This window comes from Amblyraja radiata, chromosome 32, assembly GCF_010909765.2.
Source record: "Amblyraja radiata isolate CabotCenter1 chromosome 32, sAmbRad1.1.pri, whole genome shotgun sequence".
Taxonomy (NCBI): Eukaryota; Metazoa; Chordata; class Chondrichthyes; order Rajiformes; family Rajidae; genus Amblyraja; species Amblyraja radiata.
This window is the reverse complement of record NC_045987.1, coordinates 10,791,299-10,808,439: the sequence shown is the minus strand read 5'-3', so window position 1 is coordinate 10,808,439 and position 17,141 is coordinate 10,791,299. Positions and strand designations below refer to the sequence as shown.

The 17,141-nt window shown below is 44.5% G+C and overlaps 1 protein-coding gene across 1 annotated transcript in view; it reads right to left on the bottom strand.

The window, feature by feature from the left end:
• The window catches only part of ccdc187 (coiled-coil domain containing 187), a 68,798-nt gene that overhangs the window by 40,186 nt on the left and 11,471 nt on the right, over window positions 1-17,141 (bottom strand). Inside the window, exons 5-7 of the mRNA XM_033048635.1 lie at window positions 16,852-16,934; window positions 14,243-14,961; window positions 13,237-13,366 (exon numbers count right to left, since the gene is read on the bottom strand). Of these exons, the coding sequence (XP_032904526.1) occupies window positions 13,237-13,366; window positions 14,243-14,961; window positions 16,852-16,934 (932 nt within the window). The remainder of the gene's footprint in view (window positions 1-13,236; window positions 13,367-14,242; window positions 14,962-16,851; window positions 16,935-17,141) is intronic.

Below are 17,141 nucleotides of genomic sequence, written 5' to 3'. Positions count from 1 at the left end.
GTGGTCCACACTGAGCGGTCCATCACAGGGACTGGCCTCCCCACCATCGAAGGGGTCTACAGGAGGGGCTGCTGCAAATATCAGCTACTATCAAAGACCCACATCACTTTGGCCGCACTCTCATTTTTGCTCCATCAAGATGGTGGCATAGGAGTCTGAAAGCCATGACCATCAGGCTCAAGAACAGCCACCAAGTTACTCCAGCACTTTTTTCCCCCAAGAATAGCTTCTTCCCAACAACTATCTTGAACACTAAACACCAACCTCAAAGTATGAACTTCTATAGATTACCTTCGGTTGAACTAAGGAAGACAGGTTTTTTTGTGTGGTTATTAATCTATTGGATTTTTTGTGTTTTGTTTGTTATACATTATCTGTGAATGTTGCGTTTGTAGACCAGTTATGCTGCTGTAAGTAGGAACTTCATTGTTCAGTTGTCAGTACACATGGCAATAGAACACTCTTGACAATTGGTGACCACATACTTATGGCTCCTGCAGAGGCAGACTGTTAGAGATGATTAATTCAGAGGAATCCTAAACACTGGGATTCATTGCACAGGCACAGGCAGCATCTGTCAGATGCATGGCTAACATCATTGGAGTTGTCCACAAACCTATCAAGTATCCAGATGATACGTAGTTATTAACGGAAGAGACTATACAGATGCTGAAATAGAGCAAAAAACTGATGGAGGAACTCAGAGCGTCGGGCAACATCTCTGGAGGGAAATGGACAGACAATGTTTTGGGCCATCTGAGTTCCTCTAGTTTGTATGTGTATGGGTGTGTGCATGTGCGTGTGCGTGTGTGTGTGTGTGTGTGTGTGTGTGTGTGTGTGTGTGTGTGTGTGTGTGTGTGTGTGTGTGTGTGTGTGTGTGTGTGTGTGGATTAGGTATAGCCTGGAGAGATTGGAAGAGAGAGCATGTAAACAGACCCTTTGGACCACTGAGCCCATCAAATACTTGTTCATACTAGTTCTATGTTATCCCCTTACACATTAGGGGCAACATAAAATTGGCCAATTAAGCTACAAACTCTCATTTATTTTGATATGTTCTGTGAGGCAGCTACTGTGCCACTGTGCCCTGTGCAGTAGTGTCAGCTATAAAGGTAGTATCTGGGATGGGTATTCAATCCTCAGCCTGAAACTCAAGAGGCGAAATAAAAGGACATGAAGGATGAATATTCCCCGAAAGGAAACTCTGGTTTGCATAAACCTTGGAGCAATATTCTGGGGGGAAGAACATTTCTTGCCTACATTGGCTCACACTACGGATGTATAATTGCATGGGAACACAGCTGTCAATGGGCTTTACTCCACAATCAGCTTATATAAATCTCATTGCATTGCTGCAGTAATAAGCTGTTCATTTTCCTGGCAGGGAATAACAGAAAAACAGCCAAAAGAGCTTAGCAGATTGTGCATTGTCCCAAATACATAGAAATAGCAACATTATAACATGGGACAAGGTCTAACCAGCCCCATGAGTTTCAACCAAACATAGCAGCAAATAATTCTAATCACATTTACCCATTCTGTTCCAGTTTTACTTCCACCCCATTCTTTGTCTGCATGTTTGGTCTCCTTTTTGAATTTTGTTAGTTTCTGCTTCGAACACCAACCCCGGAAAAATATTTGGCTGCCCCACAACTTTGCCTGAAGATCTTTCTCCAACCCTCATTTCGAAAATCCCACATTCCATCATTTTCCAGCTCCCCAATCTCCCCCCCCCCCCACCCCCCCGGTACTTCAGTCTGATGAAGGGTCCCAACCAGAAACCTTATCTGTCTATTCCCACCACAGATGCTTCCTGACCCACTGAGTTCCTCCAAGTCTCCGATCTCTCAATTTCTGGAATCCCAGATTCCTACCAAAAGGTTATCATTTATATCTAATCTGCTGTAAACCCATGAGTTTCAACAATTCTACCACCTCATCAAGCAATTTTTCGACGAAAGAAACCCAAATTTTCAATGTCTATATATTTTATCGAATCAGGGCGCATTCTAGTTAATTAATGCTCCACGTTCTCTTAAAACCTCACCATGTTTCCAAGAGAAATAAATTTAAATGGCTCACAATTATTTTTAAATCAGAAGATACATTGCATAGTTTTACTTCGAAATGTGGACAAAAGGCTTAGTTTTCAACAGGCCATCACTTTTGACATTGTAATGAACAGATCCTGAAGAAAGGTCTTGACCCGAAATGTCACCTATTCCTTTTCTCCAGAGATGCTGCCTGACCTGTTGAGTTACTCCAGCACTTTGTGTCTTTTCTTGTAAACCAGCATCTGCAGTTTCTTTTGCAAGTCGCCTTCCTCCTCCCTTCCCACTCTGCCCTTCCCTGCCACATCACCAGACTGATTCCTGGAATGTCAAGACTTTTGTGGGGTACCGCAAGGCTCAGTGCTGGGACCCCAGCTATTTACAATATATATTAATGATCTGGATGAGGGAATTGAAGGCAATATCTCCAAGTTTGCGGATGACACTAAGCTGGGGGGGCAGTGTTAGCTGTGAGGAGGATGCTAGGAGACTGCAAGGTGACTTGGATAGGCTGGGTGAGTGGGCAAATGTTTGGCAGATGCAGTATAATGTGGATAAATGTGAGGTTACCCATTTTGGTGGCAAAAACAGGAAAGCAGACTATTATCTAAATGGTGGCCGATTAGGAAAAGAGGAGATGCAGCGAGACCTGGGTGTTATGGTACACCAGTCATTGAAAGTAGGCATGCAGGTGCAGCAGGCAGTGAAGAAAGCGAATGGTATGTTAGCTTTCATAGCAAAAGGATTTGAGTATAGGAGCAGGGAGGTTCTACTGCAGTGGTACAGGGTCTTGGTGAGACCACACCTGGAGTATTGCGTACAGTTTTGGTCTCCAAATCTGAGGAAGGACATTATTGCCATAGAGGGAGTGCAGAGAAGGTTCACCAGACTGATTCCTGGGATGTCAGGACTGTCTTATGAAGAAAGACTGGATTGACTTGGTTTATATTCTCTAGAATTTAGGAGATTGAGAGGGGATCTTATAGAAACTTACAAAATTCTTAAGGGGTTGGACAGGCTAGATGCAGGAAGATTGTTCCCGATGTTGGGGAAGTCCAGGACAAGGGGTCACAGCTTAAGGATAAGGGGAAAATCCTTTAAAACCGAGATGAGAAAAACTTTTTTCACACAGAGAGTGGTGAATCTCTGGAACTCTCTGCCACAGAGGGTAGTTGAGGCCAGTTCATTGGCTATATTTAAGAGGGAGTTAGATGTGGCCCTTGTGGCTAAGGGGATCAGAGGGTATGGAGAGAAGGCAGGTACGGGATACTGAGTTGGATGATCAACCATGATCATATTGAATGGCGGTGCAGGCTCGAAGGGCCGAATGGCCTACTCCTGCACCTAATTTCTATGTTTCTATGATTCCTGGAATGTCAAGACTTTCATATGAAGAAAGACTGGATAGACTCGGCTTGTACTCGCTAGAATTTAGAAGATTGAGGGGGGATCTTATAGAAACTTACAAAATTCTTAGGGGGTTGGACAGGCTAGATGCAGAAAGATTGTTCCCGATGTTGGGGAAGTCCAGAATAAGGGGTCACAGTTTAAGGATAAGGGGAAATCTTTTAGGACTGAGATGAGAAAAACATTTTTTACACAGAGAGTGGTGAATCTCTGGAATTCTCTGCCACAGAATGTAGTTGAGGCCAGTTCATTGGCTATATTTAAGAGGGAGTTAGATGTGGCCCTTGTGGCTAAAAGGATCAGGGGGTATGGAAAGAAGGCAGGTACAGGATACCGAGTTGGATGATCAGCCATGATCATATTGAATGGCGGTGCAGGCTCGAAGGGCTCGAAGCACCTATTTTCTATGTTTCTTTGTTTCTATATCCCAGTGCCTCGTTTACTCCCTCTCAGAAGTTTAAACTGCTTTAAACCCAAGCGTAAATTGCACACCAAGACTCTGTCTGGGAAGTACATGGGGGGGGGGGGGACACAGATTGTTTCTGAAATAAACCTACAAAGCGAGCGACCTTGATCTCTGAAGAGAGTTAAAATCTAAGGCAAGTGTTTCAACTGTCTAATCCAATTGCAATTGTGAACTACCAAACAATCTCCTTAACACGGATCTCCTGCTGTATTAAGCATCGCTACATCTATTGTTTGGGGGAGTATGCATTAAAAATATTAATAGATAGAAAAAGAAATCTGCATGAAATTATTGTTGCCCGAGGAATCCAGCTCCAAGTGTTTAGCAGATTAGTAGAAGAACCTTTCACTTCAGAGCCTCTCTCACTGAAATTAATTTAATGATATAAGCCCTTGAGATATAGACCATCATCAGTTCAGGGAAGTAGACTGTGATGTTAAGATTATTAAGCTCTTTTCTCAACCCTGACTCATCTGCCATTAAGTGGTCTTTAGGTTCAAAGAAAGATTATGCTGTTTTCCAACAATTAAAAAAAGCAATATAGTAACAATGCACATCCACTTCAGATTGTGGAAGTGTCTTTGTTCTTAGGCTCCAGTCTCTCTGGTTAAGTCAACCCTTTCCTGGTTTGGACGATTTCTAGACTAGACCCCCTCAGCCACACAACCTCGTCATTCGGCCCCACAGGCCCATGCCAGCTGTTGAAGTAGAGCACCCAGCAGGCGATTGGTGGAAGCAAAGATCGATACTGTCACTAGGAGACCACTTGGGCCATAGTATCTCTGATGGGGTTCCGTGGTGAGGCTATCTACTTGACTGTTGGGTGTTATGCTAATCGACACTGGTCAATTCAACAAGCAAAGAACAAAGTATTGGATGAATCCAACAGATCAGACAACATCTGTGGAGAGAAAAGGACAGATGATGTTTTTGGTCAGGACCCTCCTTAAGTTCCAAAATGGCGTCTGTCCATTTCCATCCACAGATGCTGCCTGATCTGCAGCATCACATCTTGGAACAGTATTCAGCACTGGAACAGGCCCTTCGGCCCACAATGCTTGTGCCAAACATGATGCCTAGCTCATAGATGCTGCTGCACCCGCTGAGTTTCCCCAGCAATTTTGTGTACCTTCGATATTCCAGCATCTGCAGTTCCCTTTTGAACATGATGCCTAGCTCAACTGTTCCATATTCCTGCACTTCTAAAAGCCTCAAGCGCCACTTTTGTATCTGCTTTCACCACCACCCCTGTCAATGTTTTCCAGTCCCCCACCACTGCATAAAAAGAAACTTGCCCAGCACATCTCCATTAAACTCCCCCCCCCTGCCCCCTCACCCTATAGCTATGGCCTCTATTCTTAGGCATTTGCACCCTGGGGAAAAAGGTTCTGACTGTCTACCCTATCTATGCCTCTCATAATTTGATATACTTCTATCAAGTCTCTCCCCAACCTCTGATATTCCCGAGAAAACAAACCCAATCTATCCAACCTCTCCTGTGGCCGAAACTCTTTAATCCAGGCAGCATTCTGGTGAACGACCTCTGCAACCCGTCCAAACCCTCCTTATCTTTCCTGTAATGGGGTGGCCAGAATTGCTTAAGCTTACCCAACATCCAAGAGAGTTGCACCATGACTTCTCCAACATGTTGCCTTTTACTCAACAATCCAGCATCTGCAGTCTGACATGCCTCCTGCAGTCATTTTAACAAACATTCTTTTGTTTCAGTAAAAATGTTTAAGTAAAGAATGGTGGATACAAAGACAGGAAAACACCATCAGGTTGGTAGGGATGTAAATGTTCAGCACAACTAGCCGATGCTCCCGATGACTCTCATGGACTGGGAAAGCACAAGGACTTTTTCATTTGGGACACTGCATCAAGGGAGCACATTAAGAGTTGGACGGATTGCCAGGTGGCAGGTAATTTGGCACATGGGTAAGGATGGAACACAGGTAACATTCCAGAGACTGGAAAGGTAGCGAGTTGGAGCAATGGCAGGTCACAGGGAAGGTTCACTCCACAATCTCACATCTTGTGGACACATCAGAACCAGAGGCCATTTTGAATGCTGGATACCACACCAGAGAGTTGACAATGCACAGCTTGAAACATTTGTTTCCCAGGCAACCTGTTGGAGATTTCAGCTCTGAGTGACCACACACAAAGCAGAGAGGCACCAGAGTTCAGGAAAAACCACTCTGCCTTCACCTCAGCCATTAAACTTCTCCTGATTTTTCCTACAACTCCACAGTTCAGAACCATGATGTGATCAGCTTGATTGTGTAGATTTCAGACCATTATTTTTCTTCATAATAGTAGCCAGGGATTGCAAAAACAAAGTTTCCCTCATTTTTTGTGCCTAAAGCAACAAATAGCAACAATACAATTCACCGCGAAGCCACAAGCCACATTTATAAAACATAAAGCACCACATACTAACAATAAAACGATCGCTCCAAGACACAACTGCTATTGTGTCCAGCCTGATAATCTCCAGGCAGAAAAAAAGGCTTTTTCATTAAATAGATGCAAATGCACTTCACTAGTACAGCCTCAACCTTAAGCTTCAGATTAATCCTCCAGAGACATTCAATCTTGTCGTACTCTCAGCAATAAAGGAAGACCACAGATAGATAAGCTAAATATATAACATGGAAAAGTACAGTTCAGGAACAGGTCCTTCAGCCCACAATGTCTGTGCCAAACACAATGCCAAGCTGAACTTCAGGGCTACTGAATGGGAGGTAAATATTTGAGGATTGTTAAAGTGAATATTGGGAGTCACACAGCAAGATCTCAGACAGCTGTTCGTTCATTGTGATTGGTTATGCTATAAATGTCAACAAGAGGATATTGGGTATAATGCATATCGGGGGAAGGTTTTGCAGATTGGTTGTGAGAATTCTCTTGTACCCACCTCAAAGCCTTGACATCTCATCCAAAAAATGACAGGTCAGACAGTGCAGCACTCCTATAGTACTGCAGTGTCCAGCAGTCTTAGACCTGTGGGAGACTGGCATTGCACCCATAGTCTACCAATTGCGACTCTAAGCATCACTAATAATCAGACCTGCCGTCAAAAGCAGGTAAATGGGATAAGATTAGATGGGGCATCTTGGTTGGAATGGACAAGTTCAAGTTCAAGTGAGTTTATTGTCATGTGTCCCTGTATAGGACAATGAAATTCTTGCTTTGCTTAAGCACACAGAAAATAGTAGGCATTTACTACAAAACAGATAAATGTGTCCATATACCATGATATAAATATATACACACATGAATAAATAAACTGGTAGTGCAAATAACAGAAAGTGGTTGCTAATAATCAGAGTTTTGTCCGAGCCAGGTTTAATAGCCTGATGGCTGAGGGGAAGTAGCTATTCCTGAACCTGGTTGTTGCAGTCTTCAGGCTCCTGTACCTTCTACCTGAAGGTAGCAGGGAGATCAGTGTGTGGCCAGGATGGTGTGGGTCTTTGATGATACTGCCAGCCTTTTTGAGGCAGCGACTGCGATAAATCCCCTCGATGGAAGGAAGGTCAGAGCCGATGATGGACTGGGCAGTGTTTACTACTTTTTGTAGTCTTTTCCTCTCCAGGGCGCTCAAATTTCCGAACCAAGCCACGATGCAACCGGTCAGCGTGCTCTCTACTGTGCACCTGTAGAAGTTAGAGAGAGTCTTCCTTGACAATCCGACTCTCCGTAATCTTCTCAGGAAGTAGAGGCGCTGATGAGCTTTTTTGATAATTGCGTTCGTGTTCTCGGACCAGGAAAGATTTTCGGAGATGTGCACCCCCAGGAATTTGAAGTTCTTGACCCTTTCAACCATCGACCCGTTGATATAAATGGGGCTGTGGGTCCCCCTCCTACTCCTTCCAAAGTCCACAATCAGTTCCTTGGTTTTGCTGGTGTTCAGGGCCAGGTTATTGCGCTGGCACCATATGGACAGTTGCTCGATCTCTCTTCTGTACTCTGACTCATCCCCATCAGTGATACGCCCCACAATAGTGGTGTCGTCAGCGAACTTGATGATGCAGTTCGCACTGTGGTTCGCTACGCAGTCATGGGTATAGAGTGAGTACAGCAGGGGGCTGAGCACGCAGCCTTGAGGTGCTCCCGTGCTGATTGTTATTGAGGCTGACACATTTCCACCAATACGAACAGACTGTGGTCTGTGGAAGACCTGCCCCTGCCTGTTTTACAAATGTTTGTCCAATCTCTCCTTGTAGCTAATGCCCTCTAATCCAGGAAGTATCCTGGTGAACCACTTTTGCACCGTCTCTGACGAAGGGTCTTGACCTGAAAAGTCACCTATTCGCTAAAGAGCCTGCTTCCATCCTGTATGACTTCATGAGGTTGCAATCAGTGCTACCCATGGCAGCATGCAGACAACCAATGTCTGGGCAGCTTCTCCAGTTCCCCACCTCTCCCCCACATCCCACAGTGCCTCAGAGGGCAATTGTGGGCACAAGAGTCAGGAAGTGATGTTGCAACTTGATAAGACTTTAGTCAGGCCACTAGGGAGTATTGCGTGCAGTTCTGGTCACCCCAATACAGGAAGGATATGGAGGATAGACAGAAAATACTGGAGTAACTCAGCGGGTCAGACAACATCGCTGGAGAAAGCGAATAGGTGACTTTTCAGGTCAAGACCCTTCGTCAGAGACGGTGCAAAAGTGGTTCACCAGGATACTTCCTGGATTAGAGGGCATTAGCTACAAGGAGAGATTGGACAAACATTTGTAAAAGAGGCAGGGGCAGGAATATTATGGAAGGGGTATGCGAGTGACCACAGCAGCCCACCTACAGATGTCCAGAGTTAATGAGAAATTCCCGTTCTCTCCCACAGTGAAAGGTGAACACGAGCCAATATTTATACGGAGGAGAGGCGGAAACAAATAGAAAATGATCAATGGAAGGTACACGAAAATGCTGGAGAAACTCAGCGGGTGCAGCAGCATCTATGGAGCGAAGGAAATAGGCAACGTTTCGGGCCGAAACCCTTCTTCATCCAGCATCTGCAGTTCCTTCTTAAACAGATGATCAATGGACATTGGGATATTAATTAAAACTTGACTGGTTGAGTTACTTCCAGTTAATCAATTTCCAATCGAACATAGCACAACAACTGATCCCACAAAGTCAGTGCCGAACATGATGCCAAGACTAACTCCTATCTGCCCGCACATAATCCATATCCCTTCGCTCCCTGTACATCCACATGCCTGTCCAAAAGTCTCTTAAATGCCACAATTGTGTCATAATGTCGCAAGAAAAGTATATCTGCCCCTTATTGGCTGAGCATCTCTCACACAGACGATTGAAGCTCTATTAAGGTCAGAAGGCAGAGGATTAGAATTAGGCCATTCGGCCCATCAAGTCTACTCCGCCATCCAATCACGGCTGATCTATCTCTCCCTCCTAACCCCATTCTTCTGCCTTCTCCCCACAACATCTGACACCTGTGCTAATCAAAAATCTTTCTATGTCTTTATTGAATAGAGAATTCAAACAGAAACTGTGTTGAAGGTGAAGAGTTCATCAAACATCGGTTTTTACAACCCCATCTTATGGCTTTCCCAATATTGATCGATCGATCGATTGATCAATAGAACATGGAATCCGACCCTTTGGCCCACCAAATCACTTTTTCACACTAGTTCCATGTTATCCCATTTTCGCATCCACTCCCTACACATTAGGAGCAAATTAACGGTCAAATAACCTACAAACTCACATGTTTTTAAGAATATTTAACATAGAAAAGTACAGCACAGGAACAGGCCTGACATTTGACATTTCCATGTTTGGAAAAAGGAACTGACCATCCACCCTATCTATGCATCTCATAATTTTATAAGCTTCTGTCAGGGTCTCCCCTTTGCCTTCAAATTGCAGAGAAAACTGTCTACATTTGTCCAAACATAAATAATGTTACAATAATTTTTCCTTAGCAATCGTAACTCAACCAAGACAATTCATAGGTTCATTTATCAGACACATGTTAACATCAATCAATATTCAGGCAAGTGACAGAAGGCATGGTCAACGTGGTAGGGTTTGAGGAGAATCTTTAAGGAAGAGTGTGAGGCAAAGTAATGAAGGGATTCCTAAGTCTGGGGTCCTAGATGGAGCACCAAAGACTCTGCAGAGTCTGGTCTGTGGGTAGTGTCGTGGGAGCGGTTTCAAACATGGTCCACAGTCCTCTGGAGCCAAACTCTCATGATAATTGGAGAACACAGGTGAGAATTTTACAACCAAAACAACAACAGATTGGAGGCCAATTTTGGTAGTAAAGATAGGGATAGTGTGTAGTTCAGATAATGTAAAACAAAACAATTCCCTGTACAATCTCTGGAAATAAAATAAGAATTCAGAATGGCATCAAAAAGTGCAGGACCTGCAGGTTTGCACCAAGGAAGAGGGGAAAAAAAGTGTCACACTGCCATCCCGTGGACAAAAGGTATACTGCAAACTCTTTTCCCATTATACTCCTTTTCCTTTTCCCATACTGACTCTCCTGTCCTGGGCCTCCTCCACTGCCAGAGCGGGGCCACAATGTGTACTGCAAACACAGGACAAATGGCCTCAAAAAGGAATTCATAATAATTTCTCGCCTTTCACATCTGTCGGAGATACTAAAATGGTTTGCAGCCAGTGAAGAATGATTGAAGTGTAGTAGTTACTGTTACAAAGAGAATTGTAGCCATCAATTTGCATACAGCAAACATCCCCAATGACCTGATATACCTGCACATTAACTTTCTAATCTATATGAAAGTTCCAGAGGTCCTTCACAATATCAGCTATATCCAAATGCTCACATCTTCTAAAGAAAATAGTTTTCTAATTCTTCTAAACAGTGGACATTTTTACTCTTCCCAGTACTTTTGTGGACAGCTAGCTGCCGGAACGCACGTTTAACAAACATACATCACACTGCCAGAAAATGAAATAATGATGTTTTAATTTTTAGAGGTGTAGACCTTAACAAAGAACTCCATCACCAATTCTTCCTCAACTATTGTTCATTTTACCTTTATACCATCGGTAATACTTTATACTGAATATCCTCCACCAATTTATAAATATTCTTGTTTTGTTTTTTGTATGCTGTTTCACACTTGCTTTATATTCTTTTATTCTGTTCGAAATAAAGAATTAAATTATAAATAATTTTTTTTTAAAATAAATAAATAAATTTACAGGCACACAGAAGCATGAAGCATTTGGAAATAAGCCCCAATTGGATATTAATGAACCCATTCTAAGCCAATCCTATTTTTGTTTGCTATCGCATCCCCTCTCACATGCCGTTTAAAGTCTTAACCATCTGAGGGCAGGGTCTCACATTGTGGGGTACTGGGGTAGTTGATGAGTCCCACATGAGACTTATTTTGCTGCAGAGCAGACAAATTTGCTTCATAAGTCATGTGTGGGTCTTTTGGGAGATAGTGCACCTTCTTCCATCTGTCGCACTGTGCCAAACCCCAATGCATGGAAAGAGGGTGGTCAGTATCGTCTGGAATGCCACGATTCTGGACAAGAGATTCCCTGGAGCTGCACTCACTCAAGGACATGTTAAGCACATGTTTGGATCAGTTCCTTCATCCACCTAGTAATCTCTTCTTTAGAATAGAATAGCTGATGCCGACTTATTAATGTCCTGGACTGCCCAAAAAAGCCGACTGCGCGTGCGACTGAAACCCAAGCAGCATTTCTGGTCGGTCACACCCTGTCGCTCAAACAATCCATAGATGAGGTGGACAGTCAGAATGCTTTTCCCAGGATGGAGAAATCAAATACTACAAGGTATAGTTTTAAGGTGAGAGGGGCCAAGTTTAAAGGAGATGAGCAAGATAAGTTGTTGTTTTTTTTTTTAAACCATATGACAGACAGAGGATGGCGAGTCCCTGGAACATGCTACTGGAGGTGGTGGTTGAGGCCGATTATGATGGTGGCATTCAAGAGATTTGTGGATGGACACACGAACATGGATACACAGAGAACGGAGGGATATGTATTATGTATAGAGACAAGATTTGCTCTTTGTCAGATCCTCACCTTGATCCAAGTCTTGGCATCATGTTGAGTACAGACATCGTGGGCCGAAGGGCCTATTCATGTGCCTCACTGTTCTATGATCTAACCCATTGGTTCTTGTCAGAGTCCCAATCCAACACCACAGAGAGTTTGCCCCTCTTCCTCAGGACAGAGTTGACAAGTGATCAACGTAACTTTGTAATCAAAAGGTGGCACCACTGAGCACTCCATCAGAATGGCATTAGAGAATCTGCCGAGCCAATGCTATCTAGTGTTTAAGACAGTCACTGGGCACTCTCCTCCCCACTGGCCAAGGTTAGCCTCAAGGACCCTAAAGAACTAATGAGCAAAGGCAGGAGAATGGGGTTGGGAGGGAAAGGTAGATCAGTCATGATTGAATGGCAGAGTGGACTTGATGGGCTGAATGGCATAATTCTGCTCCCAGAACTTATGACGTGCACATGTTGCCCCACTAGTGGCACCTGGGATAGTTATAGTCAGTCAGCAGTGCTGAAGTGGGGTGGAAGATTGCAACCTTCACGTGGTCCGCCCTGGTTCGACTAATGCAATCAACTAGACGTGCACACACGGAAGATCAAATGGAACAAGTTGTCCAACAACTTTAGGCTGTGCACGCCACACGAAAGAAGAAGTGCTGAAGTCAGTTACCTGGTCATTATCACAATGTTTTTTGTGAGAACTTGGGGCAGTGTTTTTAACAACGACAATCACACTTCAGAGGAAACTTATTGCCTGTAAAATACTTTGAAATCAAAAGCTAAAAAATGTAGACATTGGATGTTCCAGATAAAATCAAAATGCTAGAAATACTCAGCAGGTCAGGCAGCATCGATGGAGAAATAAACAGAGATGGTGCATCAGATTAACACTCCATCATCAGAAGTTTCATAGCAGGTCCAGAGGTTGAATCTGAAGAAAGGTCCCGACCCAAAACGGCACCTGTCCATTCCCTCCACCGACGTTGCCTTAGCCACTGAGTTCCTTCAGCATTTTACATTTTCCTATATCATATTAAGATTTGTTCTTCGGGCGAAATGCAAAACCTCCCACATATTAATTATTCCAACTATCTCACACTACCGGAACAATTCACTTTTATATGATGCCTTGAACAGAGCTGCAACATCTCACTTGCATCCTAGCAATGCCACCATTGTGTTAGGATGTCATCGAGCTTGTTGCAAAAGGATTGGGTTTAGAAGCTAGTGTCTGCAACAAGGAGCTTCAGTTACCGTCTATCTGCTTTACCTTCTGCCCAGGAACATGGTCTCAGGTTGGTGTGCATCAGTAGTAGTTCCATCCACACACGCTTTCCGTTCCAGCTGATGGTCTCCTTGACGGAAGGTCCCCAGAGCATCATCGCACATTTCTCCCAACCCTGAGATAAAAAGGCAAAAGGAAAAGTCAATCCACCAACTGCACTCACAGAGGGCTGGAGCTCAGCAAACCTAACAACTGATTCCAGGGTCTTGGTAAAAAATTATATTTCATTCAGGTTATCAGACTCTGGTCACATGCCAGAGAGAAAAAGAGAATGAAGATGGAGAATTCATGAGTTTCTCCAGCATTTTTGTCTACCTTTGATTTTCCAGCATCAGCAGTTCCTTCTTAAACTGAGAATGAGAATGATGGATCTGTCACCTCAATTCAAGTTGCTTTCAAGGGACAATTCCAAGTTATTGGAGTAAAAGGAATTTCATTCTAAGATATGAATCACACGTTGCTTTTCTTTGCTTTTAATCCCATCACATGGAGAGGGAGATGGTTCTCCATGACTTAGACTTTATGACACACTACCAGGTACCATAACCCAACAGGAAATGTTGGAAAAACAGCGTAAAACCTAAATGCGACACAAAAACTCCTTCAGTGAGCAGATCTAGCTGAAGAAGGGTCTCTCCAGAGATGCTGCCTGACCCGCTGAGTTACTCCAGCTTTTTGTACCTATTTTCCTATACACATCACCCTTCCATTCTGGAACATGGACAGGCCTGCTTGTGACTCCAAACTTTCACTCCATGATACACACCTTTCACAACAGCCATGCAAGTCACCCTATTGTATATACAGTACCTTTCCCAGAGGATACAGCACCTTCAGTTGCTTAGGGCAACTGGATTGCAGGTGGCACCTACATCATCAGGCAGGGTGAAACAGAAGTATCAGACTCTGCTGAAACCAGAGGGACCATGCGAGGTAAATGGGGAGTAAAACCAGAGGAAGCTGGACTCAAGCACATAATAACTTGTCCTACCTTTCTCTGCATCCAGCAGCCATTTACTTGACCCATTGGGTTTGCAGACCAGTTCACGTTCTGTTGAAGGTTCAGAGTCACTCCACAGGAAGTCACCACTCTGAGACGAGGGACTGTGCAGCAGGTCGTCCACCAGTGTCTTGACTTCCAGGTCACTTCCAGTCCCAGAACACCTGTTATGTGATCTCTCAGCTTCTACTTGGCCTCCACTCTTGTGCGGAGATTTGGGCAGGAGACTGAAGTCAGTCGGCACGCTCGGTGATGTGTCCAGGCAAGCACTTGGGACACTCTGCCATTCCATTCCATGGTCATGGTAACTAGCCAACGTGACTGCGGCATCAGGTCCCACAGGTCTAACCAAGCCACCTCCGCTCCATTGGTCATTGACGCATGTTCCTGGACCTGACAGACTCCCTTTCTCCACACCCAATCTCTTCACTTCATCCTCAATTCGGCCGCTGAGGGCATTGGCCATGGATCGAAGGGCCTCCAGGCGCTGCTGCTTGTTCCTGTACTCAAAGGCCGAGTGGGAGGTGATGTTGTCACTCGCTTCCTGCTCCCGTGTTGCAAGGGGCCGATTAGTGAGCAGTGGAAAGGATGGAGACTTTGGTGAACAACGATGTGGTTCCAGGTCTTGAACTTTCAGAGGGCTGCACTGTCCAGGCTGTGAGTTGTGAAATGGCCTTGTGAGATAGTGCAGCTCCTGTTGGCTTGACTCACTGTGTAACAAAAGACATATCTTTACATAAAGCACACCATTAAAAAAATTCCAATTGACCAGAAACTTATTGTGGAATCACATTTGCACTCCATAGTGAATTTTAAAGACAGCAAATGCTAGAAATCTGAAAGAAAAGCGGCAACTGTTGATTGATTCAAAGATACAGTAGGCAAACAATGTATTTGGCCCACTAAATCCATGCCAATCATCATCACCCATCCACACTAGTTCTATGTTATCCCACTATCTTATCCATTACTTTCACATGAAAGGCAACTTTAGAGACCAATTAACCTACAAAACCACAAGTCTTTGGGATGTGGAAACGAAACCAGAGCACGAGTGCTGGAGTAACTCAGCAGGTCAGGCAGCATCTCTGGAGGACGTGGATAGGCGACGCTTTGGGTCAGGACCTTCCTCCAGACGCAGAGTTACTCCAGCACTGTGTAGTCCAGCATCTGCAAGATTCTAGCATTTGCATTCCTCGTGGCTGCTCCTTGCTCAGGCCCTGCCCTTTTCTCTGCTCTTTTCCACTCTGAAGAGTGAAGCACAAGAGACAGAACTAAGCAGGAACCTGAATTCTTGGAGTGACCCTTGGCCAGCATGTTGCACGCTGCAGGGGCAACCAGAGGAGTCCTCAATTAAACAGAATTAAAATCAGGCAAAACAGTTTGAGAACCCAATCAATTCATGTGAAGGCTGGAATTGGCACGTGACAGGCCATGATTGAAGGCTTTGCAAGACTGAGAATCAGAGTACTTCCAGCTTCAGTGCAGATGTTCAACAAGGGAATAGATAAGCTTGGAGCAGGAACAATTTTCAGAACCTTTTACCCCAGAATGGAAATGCCAAAGATTAGAAGACAAAGCTTTAAGGTGAGAGGAACAAAGTTTAAAGGACAAGTTTCTTTTTCTTTACCCAGACCACGGTGTGTGCCAGAAATATGCTGTCAGGAATGGTGGTGGAAGCAGATACAAAGGTGATGTTTGAGAGGCTTTTAGATAAGCACATGGAATCATATTTGGCACAGACATTGTGGGCTGAAGAGTTTGTTCCTGTGCTGTACTGTTCTATGTTCTATTAATTAATAATCTCTCAGCTCAGCGCAGGGTACACTCAGTAACTGCTCGTCACGGTGGGTGAAGTACACTTTCCGTACCTCCGCATATACTGCCAGGCCCATGCGAGTGCCAATGCAATCACGTTTGATTCATTCATCATGCGAGTGAGGGGCTATCTCTAAAACTGTCACATTATGAAAGGTACGGCATTAGCTCCAGCCCCTAGTCAAGCTTCCCAGTGTATGGTTGATGAGGCATCACAGAGTAATGCCCCTGTCCCACTTAGGAAACCTGAACGGAAACCTCTGGAGACTTTGCTCCCCACCCAAGGTTTCCGTGCGGTTCCCGGAGGTTTTTGTCATTCTCCCTACCTGCTTCCACTACCTACAACCTGCGGCAACCACCTGCAACCTCCGGGAACCACACGGAAACCTTGTGTGGGGCGCAAAGTCTCCAGAGGTTTCCGTTCAGGTTTCCTAAGTGGGACAGGGACATAAGTCACCAAACCAAGACCTTCTTTACCCTCTCACGGCTTTATTGTGCAGAAGAGAAGAGGAGCAGGAGCCTCAGCCCCTCTGGTTTCATGTCGCCATGGTCGGAGCTGAACTTGGACCATTTTCCTCCTTGACCAAGACTGTGGAGTATTCACTTTCTTCAGCTGCATTGAGTTAAGCCAACTATGACAGCACAACACCACAGATAATGCTGTCCCGATTCCTGCGGCTTGCTCCTTCATCCGATGAAGCATTTGCTCATGTAATCTGAGGGAGGAATATTAATATTGGAAACATTTTCACAACCCCAAACATGGCTCCAGTAAACCGTACCTCTCCTCCAAGTGTCCAGACTCTGGCCTGCCCTTTGTTGCTGCCCGATCTGTTATCAATGGAGCCGATCCCAAATTCTTCTCCTGGGAGGTAGAAGTGAGACGTTCAATAGTCAGTTACAAATTCCAGCACAAGAACACACGGTGTACAAGAACATTGGTGGTTTTAGTCAAACAACTTCAGCCAAGTTACAACAACATCCAGGACTAAAGTTACTGGCTGCAGGTATTATTGCAGTAAAGAACACAGAGTGAGGCACCAGATCATAAGGAATATACAGCCCCTGGGAT